The sequence below is a fragment of the Drosophila subobscura genome, chromosome J (assembly GCF_008121235.1).
Source record: "Drosophila subobscura isolate 14011-0131.10 chromosome J, UCBerk_Dsub_1.0, whole genome shotgun sequence".
Taxonomy (NCBI): domain Eukaryota; kingdom Metazoa; phylum Arthropoda; class Insecta; order Diptera; family Drosophilidae; genus Drosophila; species Drosophila subobscura.
Genome location: NC_048532.1, coordinates 18,472,584 through 18,495,975, shown reverse-complemented (window position 1 = coordinate 18,495,975; position 23,392 = coordinate 18,472,584). Strand labels below are relative to the sequence as shown.

Genomic DNA, 23,392 nt, shown 5'->3' with positions numbered 1-23,392 from the left:
GTTAAACTGCCATATGGTGGGGGTTCTATCATAAATTTGACCAGCAAAAAAAAGTTGCTGCGGCATTAATAGACTCCAAATATGAGGCAAGTGGCAGACAGACAACTTTTTGGCGCGCTTAGGCCAGTGGGGGCCTCAAACCAGAGGGATTTCCGCAAGGGTTTTTCATTCATAAGAATCCCGTTTCGAATGGCATCCACAGCATTTGGCTTTGCAAAGCCAAAAGACAATCCTGCACAAGGGACTCTCTCTCTCCCTCTGCTCTCTCTCTCAGATATCCCACTCTCTTCTTGATGCTCTCTCCTTTGCAGAATCTGCACCTTCAACAAGTCCAGCGACCAGCTGTTGCTGGCTGCCCCATATGCTCTGTGGATGCCATGCCTTGTGGATGCTGTTCTGCACCAGTTGCTTCATTTTGCTGTGGAATCCATTTGCCCGGCACGAAGCGAAACAGCTGATCGGCTCCGCCGCCGACGCCACAAAGCTGGCAACACTTTCGACAGGCGCGCAGGAAATTCCGGGCAACGAAATTGTCTCGCCTCCCATGCCCCATGCCACCTTCTCGTGGTAGCCGAAAGGCAACAGCGACAATCGTCTGCTGGTGCCGCGGCATACGTTTTTCGCAGTTTTTCAGTTGGTTTTCCATAGCTGCGCCGCACGCACGCTTTTCTCGGAATTTTCTCGGTATTTTTCGGTCACTTGGAAACTCATTTCGTGCGTTTTGTGTGTGTGAAAGCAAAGATGCGCCCGACTGACTGACTGCCACATGCCACAAATGGATGGCAAATGCAGTTCCAAAATGTTTTCAAAATATTTGAAATAATTCTTAGATTCGATTAAAAATCTCAAGCATTTCAATGCCTTAAAAGTGAATTTTGTTTTAGTCTAAACTTTGGACATCTTTGGACATCTTTTGGTGAGTGAAAATTAATTTTCTTTTGGTCAATGAACTTGGGGAATGGCCGGCAAAAGGCATTTTCTGCCCATTTTTCTTGCAATCTAACATCTGCTGCTGCTTTGGTTGCTGCTGCTGCCTGTGGGAACCCAAAGTTATATTTCATTTGCGTGCCAAAGAATCGGGCAGAAAAAGGTTTATCCGATTAGCATAATGTCCATAATGGTTCTGGTTCTGGTTCTCCACTGGGAGAACAACTGCTGCTGCCTAATGTTCTGCAAATTGTATCTGTGCGTAATCTTCAAGATTGATGTGGGTCCTACCTCTGCCAAGAAATAATTGTGGAACCGAAGGAACAAAGCAAAAAGTTAACAAAAGACTAAGGGTACGCTGGGCACGGCAAAACACGAATCTAATAAATTTCAAATGAGTTTAAGCACTGCTGGAGAAATGTGTAAATAACTTTGTTTGTTAATTTGCAACCCAAATATTTATGTGGGCAACAGCGGAGCGCATATTGGCTGGCCAAAAGTTAATGAATAATTGAAACTATTTTCCAAATTGATATTCACAAACAGCCACCCCGTCAGTCATTCTACCCTTTCTATCTGCTAAGCCCTCTCTCATTTTTTTGGATAAACTTTTGCAATTAATTCCAGCCAAAGAGCGTAAGCCACCCCCCGTTAAGTGTCTTTAACCAAAACTTTACAGATCTTTTGCCTTGTCATACTTTTGGGATAACTTTTGGATGCCATTTTCCTTGTCTTTCGCTTGGCCATAAATTTTGTTGTTGTAACAATTTTATGATCTATGTGGCCAAACACTGAAGTGCAATCCAAGGGCCGGCAACTAGCGACTGGGGAGCAACACACACAGAGCATAACCTGAGAGATACAGCCACAAAGAACACATCTTGTCTAAATCTATATGTTTCTGTCAATAAAAAGTGAATGGGAGTGTATGTAGATGGAAATAGAAATGGAAATGGAGAGCCACAAAAGCCAACAAGAATTATTTCATTCGAGTCGTAAAAAGAGTGTCAGACTGTGGGGACTGTCAATAAAATTTGAATTTTCAGTGAAATTGTGGGGAAAACATGGAAAAACAGCAACCATGAAGGGAAGGAAACAAGTAGTAAAGTAGATCCACAAGAAATGCTCAAACAAATGCGAAACAAACCAAAGAACTGGCGATATTTTTGCATTTTGTGCTCTAGATTCCCTTTTTGGGTTTCTGTCAAAGTTTTCTTGTTTATTGTTGGCTGCCACGCTTTTTATGGGGTTACAATAAATAAAAGGCCACTACTATAAGAAGTACATGCAAGAGAGCCCAGAAACTAAAGAGCTTTAATGGGAGAGGGCAAGTGCAAAGGGGAACGGGTGGGGGTTGGGGTTGAGGCTCTTGCCACAATGGACAAAAGCTTTAGGTTGCAGAAATATTTGCACAGGCCAAAAGGCAGCGTCACAATAGTCACCAGAATTGCGGTTTCGTCTAAAGAAAACTTTTCTAATTATACCCTGGGTACCCTGGACAATTCTAGAGTACATTGTAACCGTTTAAAAGTTCATGCATACATACATATGTACATCTGCATGTGTAAATATGTCTTTTGCAGCGGAATGTGCATATGTGCATAGAATTTGGGATTTACAACATTTCAACCAAAAGGAAGGAAACCAGACTTTTTCCCATTATATTTCATATTATTTTGTCAAGTATTTTCTTAAGTGTTTTTGTGTTCGCTGAGAGTATTTTTATAGAAATTTGTAGAATTTATTGAATTAATTTAATTCTGGTTCTTTTGAATTAAGTTTGTCTCGAATTTGTTGTAGCATGTTTTTTAATTCTTAATTAGTAATTAACCGGTAATATTCGGATATATTTTAAATTTTTCGGGTATTTTTTGTTTGTACTTTATCTAATATGTATGAACTTTTTTTAGTAGCTAATGCTTTTCTGTTCTGTCTTAAGTATTTTCTGTTATGAATTACAGTATTTTATAGTGTTTTGGTAGAACTTTTTCTAATATGCATTTCATGCATACGGAATGTTTAGATATTTCCCCAAATAATGGGCATCTATTCGTCGGAATGCCACTCTGCCATGGTACATATTTTCCTTTAAGGAAATTGCGCTCTCAAGCCTTTCAGCGACAAAGCACTAGAGGCAAACAAAAGTCGTCATGTCAATAAAAGAGGCAAGACAATGCATAAAGCTTGCAAATTATGAATGCCACTGCCACTGCCACTACAACGGGTAAGAGCTGCCAGCCAGGGGGCAGGGTTAACAGCTTGCAACAATTAGAAGCATGTGCCGGGAGAACTGCGCTGATGGCGCAGCGGCCATAATGTGAGTGAATTTATGTGCTTGGCCACTGGCTTTAATTGCCAGTCGAATTGTTGACACATTTACTCGCAGATTTTTGCCAGACCACACCATAAATTGTTGACGCCTAATGGCGAATGCCTAGTCGGCTGTATTTGCTGGTTATTTTCGGGGTGCTGGCAAGCCCATCACTGCATGTCAGTGTCAAAAGTCAATAGCCGTAGCGATCCGCAATCCGAAATCCACAATCCCTATGACCCACTCAATTCCACAATGAATCCTCCGCCTTGAGGCAGCGCGCGGCCTGCGTTGAACTTCTGGGTTCGCCAGAAGACCCCGAAATAAGTTGAGCAGCTAATTAATTTTTCGTGCTGCCAGAGCCAGGCATCCTCTCGCTTGGAGTCCCGCCGACAACTGCCAGTGCCACCAGATGAGACAGTAATTGTCCATTGTGGCTGCCACTGAATGGAAGAGTGGTTTTCCTTTCCACATGCCAACTGCCGACTGCCGCTGTGGCTTTTTGGCCAAGACAAACTTTCAGTTACATGTCTTTGGGTCTTGGTTTTGGGTTCATTTTCTTTTGGTTTCGGTTTTGAGTATCATTTAAATTAATTGCCAAAGGAGTTGGCAGCAAAAAAAAAAACACACAAAATACTTGGCAAACATTTAATTTGATGAGCCTTCATTTAATTGGCTGCAAGAAGGACTTCATAGCCTGATTTTTCCTCTTTTTCTGCAAGTTTTTAAGGCATTACGCATATGCCACATGTGGCAGCCCCGCGGCATACGAAACAGCATCATAATTCCCTATAATAATGTCACTTTTGTTTTACTTTAATTGTGGAACTGCTGCCTGCAAGGGGCAAAAGTTGAGCAGTTGAATGTCACACACATGTGCACCCAAAAAAAATGAAAACCAAGCCGAACAATTTGTTAAGGAAGTGAGGACATTTTACAGCCTGTTTGAAAAGTTTGTGCCTTGCAAAAAGTTTAGCATTTACCCCAGTAAATAATGAAAAGAGTTCACTCCCACATTAACTTTATATTCAAATGATTTTGGGTCCAAAGAGCAGGTCAAACATTTGGGGGTTCCCTGGATTCCATTTTGGGCCACGATTTATGCTCATTTCCATGGGACGCACCAGCAAAAGGGAAAAGTCTGCGTCTGCCCGAAGGCCTGATAAAAAGTGTAGGCTACCAAAAGACCTCCATTCATCAGGCATCCACCAGGCAGGCCCAAGGCAGCACGCGGTGCAGCAGTAGAAAGGGGAAGGTGTTGCCCCAAAACACATAACTTAAGTATGGGGAATGCCTGGCTCAAGCCCTAAGGACAGATGTGAAGAAGCCCACAAGAGCAAAGGGCGGAGGCTGGGGCAGGGGCTGGCACCCATAAACAGATCAATATTTCATGTGCGAGGCCAAGCGGGTGAGCAGTTGAAATAAATCAGTGGCATGAGAGGCGGCTGTGGCAGTGGCAAAAAGGGTTGCAGGTTGTGGCTTATGGCGTATATGCCTCTTCGAGTGCATCGACGAGTAGAGGATGCGCTGCGTAATATATGTTGCATGCCACGCATCTACAACAGAGATGTGCAAGGTCAGATGCAGAGCTGAGACCGAGAACCCGACAAGCCTCATCATAATCGCAAAAGTTTTCCACACACTCACAGACATCCGCTTACATAGTTTTCCACTGGTTTTCCGCATGCCTGCTGCTTGCATTTATATCACTTCCGCTCCGTTTTCATGCTGCTGCTCCTCTCTCTCTCTATGTGTGCCTCGCTATTACACTGTCGGAAAAGTAGCATTTTCATAAATCTAGTCGAATGTTACGCAGGAGAAGCAGAAGCTCTGGTTTCATGTTGCAATCTTTCAGCAGGAGGTGGCTCTTATGGGCAGGGGAAATCTCATCTCAGCCATAAATGATGATTGCATTTAAATATAATTTATGATGATGCATTCGTTCTGCCAAATAGTCGGCTGCCTTATGTCCTTGAGGCACATCGTTTTTAATGGAATTAAATGCTGCCTGCGTCACTGCAGCAGCCTGACAATCTTCCACATCAAGAGGGATTCAATCGGAGCAGCTCGGATGTGTTTTTGGCTAAAATTCGATTAGAAATACTCGAGTCATTCGATTCGGAGCAAGCAACGATAAATCGAATGCAATTACATTGATGAAGGATCGAGAACTATTGCCAGCCAGGACACTGAAAATCGAAACAGAAGCGAAGCCAAGACCAGAGGCAAAGGTTGGGGGAGGTCCTTAAGCTCAAGTGCTTTGTTTGGCCAGCAATCGACCAGCGAAAGATGAACAAACCAGAGACAGAACAGAGACAGGACCATGACCAGACCAGAACAGAACAGAGAACTACAAAACAGAACAAAAGCCAAGGGCAAGCAGCGGCAATGGACAAAAGACGCGACTGCACACAGAGACGGGCCCTTAAAAGATTATAAAGAAAGGAACAGAGGAGCGCGTGGGAGGAGCGCGTGTGGCAGTCACAGACCAGACACAAAACTGTTGCATGAAGCTCCTCCAATTTTGTGGATATATAGGTATAGATATAGACATCGCATAAGTGGAATGACATATCGGCGGGTAGATGGCCCTCATTACTCGGGAAGATTTCTGTCAATTCCATGTCTCAGTCGCGGTCGCTGTCGCTGCAATGAGAAAGTTACGATTCAACATTTAGCATTATATGCCTTAAGTTTATGTCCTGTCCAGACTTTAGGACATAGCCCTAAAGTGCGCGTCCCTCGTATTGACAGGACACTTGCCACTTGTTTGAGTTATGAGTTTTTTGCCCCAAGAAAAGTTTCATGCGATTTCCAGAACACGTTTTACTTGAAGGGAAAAGCTACTTCCATAATATTGGAAGTTTTTCTCTAATTTGCATACGTGGAAAGGCAGTCAGGCTGCTGCCACATATCTAAAATTTGTTCCCATATTCCCATTTTGCATGCAACAAAAGAAAAGAAATTGAAATGAAAATGGCAATTGCAACGTGAAGACAAAGAGACTTTGAAGCGGAGCGACAGATAGACAGATGGCAAGTCAACGGAATGAATAGAAAGATGTATGGCAAAAGGCTGCCAGACAGAAGGATGAAAGTTGCTGCTGCTGCTGCTGCTCCTCCTCGTTCTGGCTCCCCCTTCCAAACGACATAAACAGGAAACACTAAGGACACATTACCTGCTGTTGACATTTGCTTCGAGCAGACATCGAGAGACGTGAGGTCTTGGGTTTACAAAAGATCTAAGAGCAGCGCCCTCTGCTCCGCCATTCTCCTCCATGGAAAACACACACAGCTGGGAAACCGAAGAGCGTAGAGTACACCTGACATTTGTGGACTTGAAATGTTTAAAATTTAATTAGAAGTTTCCTGAATTGCAGATTGTATCTACTTAGAGTTGAATCCCACACACTCTGCTCCGCTGCTTCTTTGGTTTTTCTTCTAACGAGAGCCCTGACGAGCACTTTGTTTAGTCATCTTTTCCACCTCTTCCATTTGATGGCCCTAAAGAGCCCGCATGTCATGCCAGTCATCAGTGCTCTGGGCCCTGTTCCTCTTCTGACCAACCCGACACGCTTAATTCATTCATTTATTCATTCATTCATCGTGTGCCAGCACCCGCACCTTTGCCTTTGGCTTTCGCTTTGTAATCGATGGCCGTATCAGCTCTCTCAAACGTTTCAATTGCATTGGGTTAACAGCATTAGTGGCTCCTCATCCCTACGATCCAATCAGCAGTAGTTCGGCCACAGCTGCTGCTCCTATTTCTACAGCTTTTTCTTTTTTTATACCCACAAATCATTCTCTTTTTCTGTCAGTCATGACCCAAATGGACGACGACTCCTCGCACTGCCTTTTCCCTGTAAAATCCTCTTCAAACTTCCAGTCAGAGGCTGGCAATTTATTAAATCTCAATCCAGAATTCCCATTTCAGGCAGGTGAAAAACAAACACAAGTTCTGGACACCATTTCCCCGCTCTCAAAGCGCAGAACGGAGAGGCCAGAGGTCCCGTGCAGCCGCACGAAAATGCATGTCAATGGCCCTGTTTCTGTGGGCGTGGGCATTGGGAGGAGGCGTGGCAATTCTGACTGACAGTCACGGGGCACTTACTTGGTGCTCAAAACATTTGCTTTCGGCTTTCAGATGATGCTAAAAGTTTTCAAATACCCTGTAAGTGTGTGGAATTTAATATTCAGGGGTATATTATGCGAATACAAGGTGCGTTTTTTGGAGCTCAGAAAAATAAGAAACGAAAAAGCTTATCTGAGAGTATCTCAATGAAGGATACTGATGAATATTGATTGAATAATGAAAAACAATTAATATGGAAAAATTACCTGCATACAAAAATTAAAACAAATTTCTGTAAATTAAATTCTCCTTAAATCCATAAATCTCTTGCCAAGAACTCTGCTTAATGGGTATACCATAGTCGCAACACTGTCAAAAAAATGTATTTCGCTTGTATTTTTTTACGTTTCTTGTCCGAGAAAAGAAAACACTTTGCCTGGTCTGAAAATCGACTTCCACGAGCAGAGAAGCCACTCAGCCGCACACACTCTGTCTCTTATAATCTCAGAGTTCCTCTACTCAAGACCCTGCCAGTGGTACTGCCAGGCTCCTCCCAGTGTCTTGGTCGCTCTCCATGGTCCTGCCAGCGTCTTAGTCCTTTTCCATGGGTCTCCTTTGAACACCCAGTCTGTCAGTTAGACTGTGTGTGCTGTCTGCTCTGTGGGTTATTTGTCTCAAGCGTCCTAAAGTGCGTTACAGTTACAGGCCACTTGGCCTTGCCTTAGTGCCACCTACCCACCTACATATGCATGTATGCATGAACAGTACACTGCGGCACCTCTTAAACCTCTTGCAACACTCGTGTACAGTAGTGCCAGTGCCCCACAATGCAGCAAATGTTATTCCGTGCCACATTCTTCCTCATTCTGATTCACATTCACATTCTTATTCCGCTCATTCACATTCACATTCACAGAGAGAACTACTCTGAAGTTTTGTGTAATTTTCTCAAGTTGCTGCTTCCGTTGCCCAAATACTTGACCCAAATTGTGTTTATTTTTTTGTTTATATTTTCTTGAAGAGACACAGCGGAGAGATTTTGTGTCGGGTCTTTGAGTGTTGGGACCTTAATTTAATTAAAATATTTTACCTTTTGAAATGTAGCTTATCTGCTGGCTAGCAGGTGCGATGAAAGGAAGCAGCTTAAGAATTCAAGTGGCGCTGAAAGCCAAAGGAGCTCCACCTTAGGATGTGGAGCAGCAGCAAGCCCCGCAAATACTTTTAGAGAAAGCGGAAACCAGGATAAAGTACCAGTCCATTCGCTTAAGTTTCAGTTTTAGTCGAGTTCCCAGTTCCTTTTGATTGTCAGAGTGTCCCGAGGTAACCGAGCATTTTGTCGACTGCCTTTGTTCGCTTTCTGTCTGTCCATTTGTCCTTTGTCCACATTTTCTGCAGGGCCCTGGCCCTTTGGCCAAGAGTTGTGCAAATTTTGGCCGCTCTCTCTCCATTGTATTCCGCTTTGAATATGCATTTGCCAGCGAAAAAAGGGACGAGGAGGGAGGCGCCTCTCAATTGCTTTGTTTCATTTGCAGTTGAAGTGGAGAGGCGGTTGAACGTGGCTCACTCTTTAACCAAGCCAAAGACTGCAACTTCAATCGTTTGGAGGGAACAAATTTGAATGCCTTGTGAGCAAAACATTTAAATGCCGCACATAAAAGACAGCCATAGAAATGACTTCGTACGGCAGGAAGCCTGCGCCATAAAATACGGAAAACTCGTACGGGAAAAACCTCAAGAGCCGCACAAACACCTCAGGCAATGGCAGCAGCAGCAGGAGCAGCGACAGCAGAAGCATCCCCTTGGGAGAAAACTTAATTGCAGCATGTAGTGAGCTTTTCCATTCCATTGTATGGGTGTGTGTCTGTGTGCCTGGGTAACACTGCGTATGAGCAATACTCGTATAAAAAGTCAACAAGTTAAAGGCAAGAGAGAGCGGGAGAGGGAGAGCACCGTAGAGTGGCTTTTGCTGAGAGGGTTGGCGTTGGGGCTCTGGTCTGGGGCACTTATCTTTCAGCATTTCCCCATTTTGCTTCCCCGTTAATTCCAATAATGTTGTCACACGAAGCAGTAACCGGGGAACGCGACTGGCTGCCGCTGCCCCACGCACTTGTCTGCCACTGAAGACCATAAAAGATCTTTATTCTTTTCTGCACTGGGGAGAAACTAACAAAAAATGCAATTTATGTTGCGTCCCTCTGTTCGTGACACGACCACAAATAGCCCCCAACCCCTACACCCAGCCAAGAGTCCAGCCTCACTTTCTCACTGCCTCCCCCCTTGTTGCGACCCAAAAGAATGTATTAAAAAATGGCAACAACAAACGGTGTGGCCGCCCGCCTTGGCGCCTCAAAAGCAAATGCGATTTAAAACCCATTTCAAAATAGGCAAAAAGCAAAAGCAAAAGCTTGGGCAAGCCTCGGAAGTTTCCAGCCCAAAAATGGGACTGAGCGGAAAAATAGAAATAAACATAAATAAGGCTCAAGGTCGTGTGTGGGTGTGGGCGTTAAGGTGTGGGTGTGGGTGTGTGATTGTGCTGGTGTCGGGTGTGGCAGCCACAAATATAAATGGCGTTAACGTTAACAATTTTTAGTAATTTTCTAATGAATATTATTCGCACACACGCGGCACCGAAACGAAGGAAAAAGCAGCCTCCCAAGTGTTTGGGGGAGTCGCCTCAAAGTATTCAGCATCTAAAGAGGTGCGGATGGTATTACGACTCAAGGGATACCCTGTGGGAAGGATGTGGCGTGTGCGAAAGCGATGGAAGGCGCTGCAGCAAATAGATGTACCCCCCGCACCCTCGATCTCTATGGCTACTACAGGGTATAATTAACATTATAACACACCCACCCACCCACATACACACACATCTGATTAGTATTAGTACATATATTAGTATGGATGGCACGGCACTGGCTCTGGCGTTAAATGGAGCGTGGCATGAGTTTTAATGCCTCAATTGCTGGCATGCCATGAGGATGCGATTGAAGGGATGGGCGGGGGGGAAACTCCTGGGATCAACAGCCGCAGGTGAAGCACTGAAGCATTATGACTAAGCCCGAGGATGTTGATGCCAAATGAAAAGTTATCCACAAACACACACACATCCGTAGACCTCAGTGCAAAAATTCCGCTTTACTTTATTTTTATTTTTTTGTTTGTTGTAAAAGTATTGAAGAGCTGCAGGCATTTGGAATAATTTGCTGGTGTTTTTTTGTGCTGCCTACAAGGGGGGGAAAAGATTTCCCTACAGCTGAAAAGCTTCTTCCTTTTCCGCTTCTTCTGCAATGCAAAATCCCTTCTACTTCTTTGAAAATTCCTATTTCCACTGCTTAGAAAACTCCTCTGAAAAAATTCCCGATGAACCATTCTCGTGGAACATCGTTTCCCTAGAAATGATTTTTAATTACAAACTCGAAAATTTCATGATAATTTCTGCAGTACAACTTTTTTTGCACAACTTTTTGAATAATTTTCCAACAAACATTCTAAGGGGTTCCAATCGAAAGATAGAACAAAGCGAGAATTTTGTATTGCCAGACAGGGTAAAAAAGAGCAGAAAGACCAAAGAAAGTTTTCCTCTTCCGATCAATCATATTTGTAATTTTAAAGAAATTTCCATTTTTGTGAACATCCGAGCACAAGTATCTCAAACAGACTCTAAATTTATTCATTAGTTTCGTGTAACCCAGCTGGGAGCGTGGTTTTAACAGCATAAAGATAATTGAAACAGTTTTCCCTTACAGACAGCCTTTTGGTTGACAGCTTTTTAGCTGGAAAGTCTTTTAATTTTTTTTATGAAATTGCATTGAGAATGTTTGCTTGACTATGAAAAATGGATGGCATTTTACACTTCACTTTCCCCACTTTTAGTAGCAGCAAAATGTACCAGCAAAAGTGTCTCGTATCAATTTGTCATTCATTTTCAAGGTTATCCTCGTCTTAATACACTCGAGGAATAACTTGGATAACCATTTTTGCATGGCCCACGACATTCAATGAAAATTTCAACTGAAATGAAAATGAATATTATTTTAACATTACTCTGAATAAACAACTTGAAAACTCAATTCTTGAAGCTACTTTTCCTGCTGCTTTTCCTCAACCTGCTAAAATATGCCATAAATAAATCATGCAATAAGTATCCAATTTTTCTCGCTGTGATGCTGTCTGGAAAATTCACTTAAAGCCATTATATTTTTTTCTGTTGACTCAAACTAAATTTGTGTTGGTTTTTCTTTCCTTCTCGATGGTTGTCTGTCTGTCTGTCTGTGTGTCTGGCTGGCTTTCTGACGTCTTGTCCCCCCCATCAATTGATGGCGCTTTAATGGAAAGAAAATTCTGCGAGAAATAAAAACCAATGAACCGCGAACCGCGAAGACAGCCACCAGTAGCAGGTACTTGATAATAAATTGAAAAATAATATTGAGCAGACTTTGGCAAAAGTTTTTTCCTCACGATTCTCTTGTCGAGGAGGGAATTCCCGAGAATGTCGCTGCAATCGAAACGACGATGAGGATGAGGACGAGGACGTGCTTCCAACAAGTGCCAGGGATTTGTATTCACTGTAATATCATTGATTCAGGAAGAACAGAATAAACTCTTTCCCTCTCTCTTGCAAAAAAAAAAAGGAGGTTCCCTTTAAGCGTGCTTTTTTCGCGATTTTTCCTGCTCGAAAATTTGGAGCGCAGCAGCGGATATTATTTTCCTTTTGCTTGACAGCCACCACTGGGGAGGCTGCAGTGTTTCCGTTGTGGTTTCTCCCCATCGATGTTGAAGCTGCGATAAGCTTCTCAAATGTTTTTTTTGCAGCAAAGAAAATCAGTAAAAAAAACGAGTAAATGTACGAGTTGCTAACATGGTTTTGTCTTCCGCTGCCAAAGAGTTTTCCTTCCAGATTCAATTTGCGGAGCGGAAAAGCGGAAACTCATGGCATTGGAAAAATGAAATTATTATGGAGAATTTCTTGTGGCTTTTATGGGGTTCTGGATGCCATTTCACAGTGGATTATAGCCCCATCAAATGAACAACCAATTAGCAAAGTATTTTTAACTGCATCTAATAAAAGTTAAAGCCAATTAGGAAGTGATTTTAGCCAAATGAATCATTAAAGCCATCTATCATAAAAAAATGTGTTATATTTCAATTAAAATTTCAATAATCCACTTATGGGAAGATGAGTTTATTTTCGCTAGTGTTTTAATCAATAGAAATGCTTTGCAAAATAAATAAAATTTAATTTATTTTGTGCAAAGTTGAGGTGCGAAAAATTCAATTTATTTCCGCCGTCTGTCTGTGCGTTCGCCTCATATAAATGAATAATAATTTATTGATATTTTATGGACCTACAAACAAAATGAGTAAACAAAGGAAAAAAATCATGCCATGGCCAGTGTGTGGGATGGGAGCGGGGCTTATGCCGCTAATCAACTACCCAGCGGCGACTGCGTACACCCACGAATCCCATTCTGTAATAAACATGTCCATTGCCAATAAACCATCGATGGACGCTCCTCCCAGATACAATACAATAAACAATAAACACAATAAAGCAGCAATGATAAGCTCCACAGATTAATAATATCATGCCAGGCATCAGCGTGAGCCGTGCAAGCCTCATGGCTATATAGAATCCAAACAAATTAAAACCAGAAAAAGCAGAGCGACCATTTTCCGGTGACGAGACGTTGGATACCTCGTAGATGCATAGTTGATTTGGAAAGTATAATGAAAAGGAGGCTACAAGTATTACTCTCGATTACATTACAAACTTCCCGTCAAACCCAGCATACCCCTCATTCTTCTGTCCCGATTGTAATATGAAAAGCAAACAGGGAAAATTGCCGACTCACATGAGAGCTGCTAAATTGAAATGAATTGCTGAAGCAGCAGCAGCAGCAGCAGTCGCAGTGGCAGTGCCATTGCCAGCAGTAGGCGTTGGGCATATGCCTATGAGTGGCAGTGTAGGCGTTGGCCCGTGGGGCGGTAACAAGTATCGGCGCCAAATGATGATCTAATCGAAGCTAATGGCATGACATCCAGGGAATACATTTGTGTGTTTGTGTTTAATGAGGGAAATTTCATTCCAATCTTCAGGCTTTGAAGGATGCCATTCTCTAGGGTACTCCCATGGTCCATCAATCATAAGAGGCACTTACATTTGGTATGTTTTATTAGCCACTTTTCCAACGATAAGTGCAATTTATTGCAGGCAATAATCATTTAATGTGTAAATCCACTTTACATTAGAAAAGCCACAGGGAGGGACAACAGAGAGGGCAAAGCCCAGCCTTAAAATTACAAATAAATAATTGACATTCCAACCACAAGGGCCTCTATTTTTGTCAAGGCTTTTAATTAACCCAAAAAAATTCGTTCGAGAGGGAAAACTAATCAAAATGAAATAATCCACAAAACAATGGAAAAATCCAACTTTTGGTGGCCAAAATATGGCTAAAAATTCAGCTCTAGCTGCAGCAATTACTCTGAGAACCTTGACCCAAAAACTGGCATGAAGTGGGGATTTTCGTGCCACTTCCGCATGAAGCAGTAGGATATTCCGTCAACAAGGCGCTGGGGCTTGACGGCCTGCAGCTTATCGGGGGGCCGGGCCTTTTGTTTGCTCTTCTTTGTCCCTCCACCCACACTCATGCTATTGGGTATATTTGCATGGGCATCAGGAAAAAGCGTTTTGTGAATGCTTAATTACAAAATGGCTCTCATGTTTGGGTTTCAGACTTTCGCGCCGCTTTAACCGACAACAAATATTGGTAGAAAAGCGCTCGAGCAGCCACAGCCATTGACATTTCGCTCTGTGGTATGTTGACACACGCTTTTCCCCATTACATTATTCCCACCACACACGCACATGCCACATGCCGCATTCCACATGTCACAGATAAGGCAGCGAGCAGCAAGCAGCAAGCGACGAGTGACGTTAAATCAATGAGCCAATACTTAGCAGAAAGAGAGAACTAATAAGAGTTACAACAGAAATTAACTTTGCTTTGAATATGCGATTTGAAATGGGCGAATAAATAAGCAAATACCAAAGAAAAATCCAATGAACAGAAAAGGAAACACAAAGAAAAGAACAAAACCTAATTGGAATACCAGGAAAAAGAGCTAAATATATGTATGACAGATTCAATATACATTTTGGGTGATGCTTTGAAGAAAAAGCTCTTAGAAAGTAACTTAAGACAATAATGAGAACTTCTCCCACGAGAACTTCTCTGTGTCGAAATGGTAGCAAAATTATCTGTATATGAATGCATGAACACATGTCAAAAAGAAGAGCAGACATCCTCATTTGTATCGAGAGCAAACATCCTCATTTGTGCCAAAACAAGACACTTCCTGGAGGCTATTGTGTCAGAATACTTACTGTGTCTGGCCTCTTGTCTCATGAATAAAAACTGTCACTTCCATACGCCCTTCAATCATATCGACGTCTCTCGCTTCGACAGCTGTCCATCAAATACATTCAATGAACGAATGAATTACACATCTAATTAAATAAAGAAACTTCAGACTGGAGCCAGAAATTTCCACCAAATATACCTACAACTTTTGGCAAGCTGAAAAAATTAAACACACAAAACGTAAAACAAAGAAAAGCCGTCAGCAAAATGTGTAACCACAGAGCGAGAATTGTGGTTAAAACTTTAAGAAAACAGAAGAACAAAAAAAAGGAAAGAAAGTAAAAAAAAAGTGAGGAAAAGTGCCAAAAACAAGCATCAACATCAAATGCCAAAGAAGTTAACACAAAAATTGGGGGGCAAAAAATTGGCCGAAAATTTGTTACAAAAAGAAAACAAAAATTGTATCCCAAAGGGAGGGGGTGGAGGAAGCTGGGACCACAGCAATTACAGGCAGCAGCCACCGAAAAAAGGGAAGCCAAAACGTAGAGAGAAAAAGTCAAGAAATTTACACTTGCACACGAGGAGAAAATTGCTGGGGAAAAGTAGAAATGGGTAGGAATTAGTAAATCACCCTACGGGCATCGTAGGCCACATCCTAAACAAAGTCACTCCTGCCACGGGAGTGGGAGAGCTGGTAGAAAATATAGGATTAATTCCCTGTAACACAGCGGAAAAATTGTTCCTGTTTTTTTCTCTTTTCTTTTCACATGAACCGCAAGTCATAGTCGATGTTGCTTTTGATTGTATTTTGATTGTCGAACGGAAAGGCAAAAGGAAAGGATAAGGAAGGAAAATATGCCCTGTAGATCTGGCAATCAATGGAGATCTGTGGGTTACATCATAGAAAGCAACACATTCGGGGAAGAAGAATCATAAGGTACTCTGTACATGCATAGTTTCTGATTACCAAAATATATTCGCAAAAATTATCTAAAACTAAATTTTGTAGAGTTTTCTATAGAATATAGGGATCTGAAAACCCGATTTTCCACTTTTCCAAACAAATTTCAGCTAAAAATGGGTTCTGGGGAGATTATTCATTGACCAAGAGTGAGAAACTCTGCCTGTGCAGATAATATTTTTTCCAGGGTATGGTGGTACTTAATTTATGACTATGGATGCGATTCTGATTGCCAGTTTCCAAAGTAAGGCCAGCGCATGGCCATGAATCCTGCATGTCAAGAGTTCAATTATGTCGCTTGACTCTTTGCCCCAGAACCTCTCCTGATCCTTCGTCCTTCGTCTGGTCTCATCTGTTTCTCTGTTTCCTGTCTCTACTTTTACTTTTTGCTCTCTTTTTTTATGGACAGAGAGAAGCACACTTTTCGCTAAGTAGAACCACAAATATTACTATGTGTGCCACATGCCACTGCTGCTGCTGCTGGTGGCAGTGCCCGTGCTGAGCGGATTTCCGACCCCAAAAAACTCACACGAAAAACTGAAACTGAAACTGAAATGGAGACCCAACAGGCAGCAGCACCGACAGGCACCAGGCAGCACGTGGCACGTTTACCTTCTGGCATAATTTCCCCCTCGTTCCACTCTTACCGTATGATACTCGCCAATGATACTCGCTAGCCGGAAAATGCTGAAAATGTATGCCAAAGCTTTTCATTTTCGTACATTTTCCAGTGGCTCCTCTGGCTCTTGTGGCTCTAACTGCACATGAGAAGGGCTCTCACAATCTCATGGGCAGCGTAGGGCTGCGGCAAGCTGCTTACCCGAGGAAAGCGCACATGGAAAACTCAGCACTCACTCGTACATTTCCCTCAGATGTATGCTCATTAGACGAGCTCTCCCCAAACCCCCAAAAAAGTAGAAACGAAAACAGAAACAGAAAACACAGCCCTGCAGCATTTTTGCTGTGCTGCCTGGACACGCCACAGATATTTGGCCTGCACTTTGAGTGTCCAGGGAATGGGAAGGGAAAAGGCAATTCCATTGGCCAACCCATACAAATTGCCCTTTGGCCATATTGTGCCTGGAAATTAACCATTTTCAGTGTTAGTTTTGTGTTGCTTTGCACAAGTCTACCTCTTAATCCTGTTTATTTTTGAAAGAGTTTACCTTTTTGGCCAATGGATGATATTTTCAGTTGAAAACTTCCCTTAGATGATGCTCAACAAATCTTTCTCGCTGTACTTTTGCTCTATGATGATTATAATGAGCCGAGAGTATCAATTGATAACAGAAAACAGTCGGAAAATGCTGCTAAAATGAGGGAACTCAAATATCAATTGCAGAGCAATTACGAGTATTAATCCCCAATTGAGTGGACCATTCAAGCCATTCAAAACATGTGGCAAGTGTCAAATAGGGCGTGGCCACAAATTGTAATTAAATTGAGACAACAGATGCAGGGGAGGAGCGAGACAGGGTGTGTGGGGATAACCATTAGTCGAGGGGAGGCTCTATCCAAGGCATTAATAATCCACTGGAGGAGTAGAGCAACGACAAATGACAGCCTTCGCCAATGGCTTCATTACATCATTTAAATGCCTGTTGTGTTGTCTATTAAGCGGCCACGAGTGCCCTGTCCCCCCCTACTCTGCTGCAACCTCTTAAGTGCGTGGCAGTGGCAGCTGTCAGCTGGTGGGGGCAAGCCACACAGCAAGCAAGCGAGCGACTTGTGTAGCAAAAGATTCTGTTCTGTTCTGTTCGGTTCGGTTCTGCTGTTCCTGTCATCGTCAACAAGTCGTTTAGGGGGCCGGGGGAGAAGTCACGTTACGTGACTTGTGGCACAACTTTAAGGGACATTAATGCCACTAGTTCTGGCAGTCCGAAACTGCTGGTAATGTGCGGCATACGTTGCGTATTAGTTACATTAGTGGAAAAGCCATGGAAAAGCCACAGAACAAAAAGAACAGGAAACCCTCGACTATATTTGGTCTCTGTGTATTTTCCATGAAATGAAATCCAATTCAATTATGACATTTGTCCAAAAAAGTTTGCTGAGAAATTTGGCAAATATTTCCACATATTTAAAGCTTTTCTTCTCTTAAAGGGAAAGCCATTTCGGCCCACTTCGATGCTTACATTGAGTGGATTAATTATTTCCCTAAATAAAACTTATGTCCCATGTGGCATGGAGCTTAGTCCGCTTTTCCCCCTTGCCCAGACAGACTTCCCACAAGTCAGAGAGCTAAGCCTTACATTTTGGGGAAAATCTCTGAACCAAAATGATTTTTCTGTAACGATTTAATCACTGTAAAGGAACTTGGCTCTGAAGCCAACAGCATCTGGTGTCGGGTGTCTGACAACAAAAAACACAAGATTTTGCGCCTCACTAAATCGCCTAACAAGATGAAAATACATGGAAAATGCTGAAAATTGAATTTATTTCTTCGTATATTCTTGATAATCTCTCACTTTATGGCTGACAAAATATCTTCTTTGGTTTTGGTTTGTCGGTTTTTGTTCGGTTTCAAATGGAACACAATGGAATGCAATTCCTACAGGGGATTTATGGCTAAAACACCTAAGAAAAATATATGTAAGAATGATGGAAAATTGCTAGCAGGCAGAGAAATATCAGTGCTAAACAACAGAGAAAGGGAAACACCAGCAAAAATTAGAGAAAAACAGAAAAACAAGAGCATGGAAAAAGTGTCACGTGGTCATGAAAATGCTTCGAGTGTCGAGCTTGCCATAAAGCAAGTCTGAATGGCAACAACAATTTTTAATTAAATGTTAGACATATTTTTCCATGACTCAAAGTTTGGTTTCCGGTTCAGGGCAACAAGCTGCAAGCCCTGCCCCTTTGTCCTTCTTCGGTTTGGTTGCATTTTCTTTTGCATATTTTCTCATTTGTCTAATGGAATTACGGCGACTCAGGTCTAAAGGTCCTCTTACACTGAGAGTAAGGCAGAGTGGATAAATGTGGAGACTCACATTCAAGGAGAGCAGTGGATTGGGCTTCAACTGAAGCTGCACTGAAGGCTGGGGATTGTCCAAGGGGCTTTGATTGAAACGAAACGAAATGACTCCATAATTCCTTCTGCCTTGTGTCCTTCTGCTTTTATGCGTAATATTAAATGAAAATTTTGCATATTTATGTCGCGTGTGTTTAGATTTCTGTGTTAATTTCTCTGTTGAATAGTTTGAGCAAACGATTCTTATCAATCATGCTTGCTTTTGGAAGCTAAAGACAGAAAATTCCATTCCAAATTAAGTGAAAATTCACCTTCCTTTCTCTGCTTTAAGTTCTCCTTTCATTCCATTCAAATTTCAGAGTTCAAAGGTACATTAAATTCCAATTTGTTCATATTTTGTATGAACTTTCGTGCCCTGAACTTCAACCTCAACTTCAACTTGAATTTTGCATTTTGGTTTGCATGTGGCATGCAACATTTTTTGATCATCACGTAATAAAAGTACGTGTGTTCTGCCACCACCATTGCAATTTATGCTTTCTGTTTGTTTCATTACAGGATACAACCAATCCCCCCAATCGACACGCTGCTTGAATATTTAAACATCACAAATATTGGAATTTTCGAACGGAAAACAGGAAAAAAGTAATTTTAATGAGACGACAAAGCCGCTGGCTGCCGCCTGTCGCCTGCCACATAGACAACAGCTGAAAGGGGAGAGGGAGAGGAGAGGCAGAAGTCGCAGCAGCAGCAGCAGCAGGAGGAGGAGCAGGGAGCGTCTCTCTAGCCAAAAAAGAGCGACACTCAGCACTCGGTGCTCGGTCAGCGGTCGAGTCAATCAACGGAAGACCAGCAGCTCCTGCACTCAACATTCATTGGACAACAACATCATCATGGTCACGAACATGTCGCAGCCGCATTATTGCGGCACTGCCATCGATGATTTTCACACAAAGTAAGCGAGGAGTCACAGGGGGCTCTTGCTTTTACGAGCATGAGGAAAAGCACCATGCATAGGGCCAAGGACACACATGTGCTGCATGCTGCTGATGTCTGCCCCTGGGGATGTCTGCATATTAATTACTTTTCATACCCTGTATCCTAAACCAGAGCAGAAGAAAGCTAATCCGACCATAGAGAATCGATGGCCATCCACTCTATCGTGGCTGCTTGTTTCTCTTTGGGAATGTTTTATTTTAAGCAGTTGAAATTAGGATTTTGGCTCCAGAGTATATATAATTCGTATTATCCAACTATTAAATCAAATCAAAGAATACTTTCCTGTTGCTATGCTTGGGACTATTTGGGAAAATCAAATAGAATATTTTATGCAGAAAATTTAGAAGGAATCTTCTGTATATTAATATCCAAGAGAAATTCTAGAAGGAAACATTTTACGCTCCCATAAACTTTCTTCTCTTTATGATTATTTAAAAGAGTTTAGTTAGATTCAAAGAGGGCATTTTCTAGTCTATACCTAGGCTGCCTCTTTGCCCAAATTCAATTTGCATAATGATTTGACAGCAGGCATGGGCATGGGCATGGCGGCTGCGGCTCAGCCTGAACCTCATCTAATATAATCATGTGTGTAATGACCTCCCCTGGGGAAAAAGGTGTGCAAATCGCTTCCAAATCGATTCAACTCTAATCAGAATTTCCACCTTCGTTTTCCCTTTTTCTCTTTTTCAGCTACAAATATTTTCATGGCTACTTCTCGCTGATTGTCTGCCTGCTGGGAACGATAGCCAACACTTTGAACATCATTGTGCTGACACGCCGCGAGATGCGCTCCCCAACGAATGCGATACTCACGGGTCTGGCGGTGGCCGATCTCGCCGTGATGCTCGAGTACATACCCTACACGATCCATGACTACATACTGAGTGCCAGCTTGCCGCGGGAGAAGCAATTGAGCTACCAGTGGGCCTGTTTCATCAAGTTCCATTCGGTGTTCCCGCAAGTGTTGCACACAATCTCCATTTGGCTGACTGTCACGCTGGCCGTCTGGCGCTACATTGCCGTCAGTTATCCGCAAAGGAATCGCATTTGGTGCGGCATGCGTACGACTCTTATTACCATTGCCACGGCCTATGTGGTGTGTGTGTTGGTGGTGTCCCCGTGGCTGTATCTCGTCACAGCCATTGCCAAATTCCTAGAGACGCTCGATGCGAGCGGCAAGACGATCCATTCGGTGCCCTTGAGTCAATACATTTTGGACTACAATCGAGAGGAGGATACCATCACGATGCAGGTCATGTCCAGCACAACGCCAGAGATCTCGTGGATGCAGCACAGAGCCTACAGCAACGCATCGCTCACCACGGTGGTGCCTCTGACAACGACCACAATTATGGGGGAGGACCTGCCCGGTGCGCGAAATGTCACCGTGTTCAAGCTCTATCACAGCGCTCTCGCGTTACACGATCGCCAGCTGAGGAATGCCACATTTCTCATCTACAGTGTGCTCATTAAACTCATACCCTGCTTCGCCCTGACGGTGCTCTCTGTGCGGCTCATTGGCGCCCTGCTGGAGGCCAAGCGACGACGCAAGGTGCTGGCCTGCCATGCGGCCAGTGACATGCAACCGATTGTCAATGGCAAGGTTGTCACGCCCACACCCACGCCCAAGAGCTGTAAGCTGCTCGAGAAGGAGAAGCAAACGGATCGCACCACACGCATGCTGCTGGCGGTGCTGTTACTCTTTTTGATTACCGAATTTCCACAGGGTATTATGGGACTGCTGAATGCCCTCCTGGGTGATGCCTTCTTCCTGCAGTGCTACCTGAAATTGAGTGAGTGTTTCTCTTGCTCTGGAAGAGCCTTTGGTTCACCTTCTAATGATGTAATTTCCCTTTGGTTTTGCTTATCTCTTTTCCAGGTGATTTAATGGACATTTTGGCCTTGATCAACTCCAGCATCAACTTCATTCTCTACTGCTCGATGAGCCGACAGTTTCGCACAACCTTCAACCTGCTCTTTCGACCCCGTTGGCTGGACAAATGGCTGCCGCTCTCCCAGCACGACATCGATGGCCGCCACGGTGGACAGCGGGAGGGTGGCGGCAGGCAGCGACTGCTGCACACGGATGCTGTGAGCAAGAGCATGGCCATCGATCTGGTGGGTCTCACGACGCAGGTGACAAATGTGTAGCACGAGAGCAGTGGCCGTGCAAACACTGCATCGGCCATGGCTGCAGGAGGGGCAGCAGGTGGAGTGTCGTCATCGGTGGTTGATGGATGTGGTGTGGATACAACGAATGACATCAGCATGGTGGAAATGCTGCACAGGGAACCAGCCCCTCCTGCTGCTCCCCGTCCACCGACCAGGGGAACTACAAGCAACTCACGCCGCAGACAACGCCGTGGCAGTGGCAAGTGCATTTGGCCCACCACCGAGTGGCTGCGAAAACTGCGAGCCAACAGCAGAACGCTTAGTCCTGCGGGTGCCAGCGAGGAGCAGCTGCAGCAGCAGGATCATCAGCAGCAGCAGCAGCGACGCAGCAGTGTCCTGCTGATGGTCCTGCTGCACAGTTCATCCAACGATGAGATGAAGGCCAAGGCGGTGCTCGTCAGTGAGGAGCAGCAGCAGCGGGAACGACAGCGGCAGAACCTACCGCAGGACGAAGTGGAAGATGCCATCGATGCTCTGTGGCTGTAAAACAACCCCCTTAGATAAGCTAATAACTAATTAACGAATTAATTAACTAATAACTAACATTTAGATAAAGACCAAAGACAAAATTGTTTTCTATTGCTGCTTCCATGCCCAACCCCCCGCTCGGCCTATCAGTTGCGGATCGAGAGCCCCTTTCTGCAGCTGCTTTGCTTTTGTCGTGGGGGTGGGGCAGGCGAAAGCAGCATACAACACACATTTTGTGGCGCCACTTGACAAGGTGATAATTAACTTTAAGAGTGACCTTTAACCCCCCTCTAAATCTAGTTGTGTAAGTGCAAAGCGCAACCTTTAGTTATAGTTTAACTATTTAATGGAATGATTTCTAAGCATCTAAGCTGACAGGAAATATAAATCTATATCTTTTCTTATGGAAAATAAAAGAAAAAGCAAAGCAAAGCAACAACTCGCCGTAAGTTTTAATCTCTTAATTATTTTAGCATTAAATTCCAGCAATTAAATTCGACTCTCAATTAAATTTTATTGCCCCTTTAAGCTGCTGCTGCTCCTTTCCGGCGATTGACATTCAAACATCAGGCATACATTCGTTTTTCGCCGTTCGCCTTTCGCATTTCGCGTATCTTTTGTCCCGCATTCCGCTGTCATTCTGTTACCATTCTGCTGGCATTAAGGCCAACATGAAATAAACGACAAACAGCGACAAATGACAGTAAAAAGTGAGTGTAAAAACAAATGGCAAGCGTTGATTAATTGTAAGTTTAATCACAAGGTAGGGGGGGAGACAGGGCAAGGCAATGGCGTATTTGTCAAAGTAAAATGCCAACAAAAGATAGAACAAGTTAAAGAATGATTGAGACTCGTGTTAAAGATACCCAGCAGAAAGGGAGCCCGACCAAAACCAGACAAAATAAGTAAAATAGAAATAGAAATCGGTTGGCTCTTTTTACAAGGAAGCCAAATAGAATATCCAGAAAGTATCAGGGAATATTTATCATAAATAGGAGATAAAATAACCAGCATGGAGGAGCTATTGCTAGAATCCTCTAAGATTTATTGCTGGCCACTTTCGATTGAAATTCTACTACAATATCCCCAACAGACACTTACCAAGTGTGTACCTCGCGTCCCTATCTTCCAACTTTCCTTTTCCAACG

At 43.3% G+C, this 23,392-nt stretch overlaps 1 protein-coding gene across 1 annotated transcript; it reads left to right on the top strand.

Moving 5' to 3' along the window:
• Window positions 1-621: 621 nt before the first annotated feature.
• Window positions 622-22,660, top strand: LOC117894168. The gene is given in 4 exon segments (XM_034801069.1): window positions 622-916; window positions 19,164-19,560; window positions 20,295-21,397; window positions 21,484-22,660. Coding segments are annotated over 3 exon segments (1,944 nt in total). The 5' UTR covers window positions 622-916; window positions 19,164-19,498; the 3' UTR covers window positions 22,263-22,660.
• Window positions 22,661-23,392: the final 732 nt, after the last annotated feature.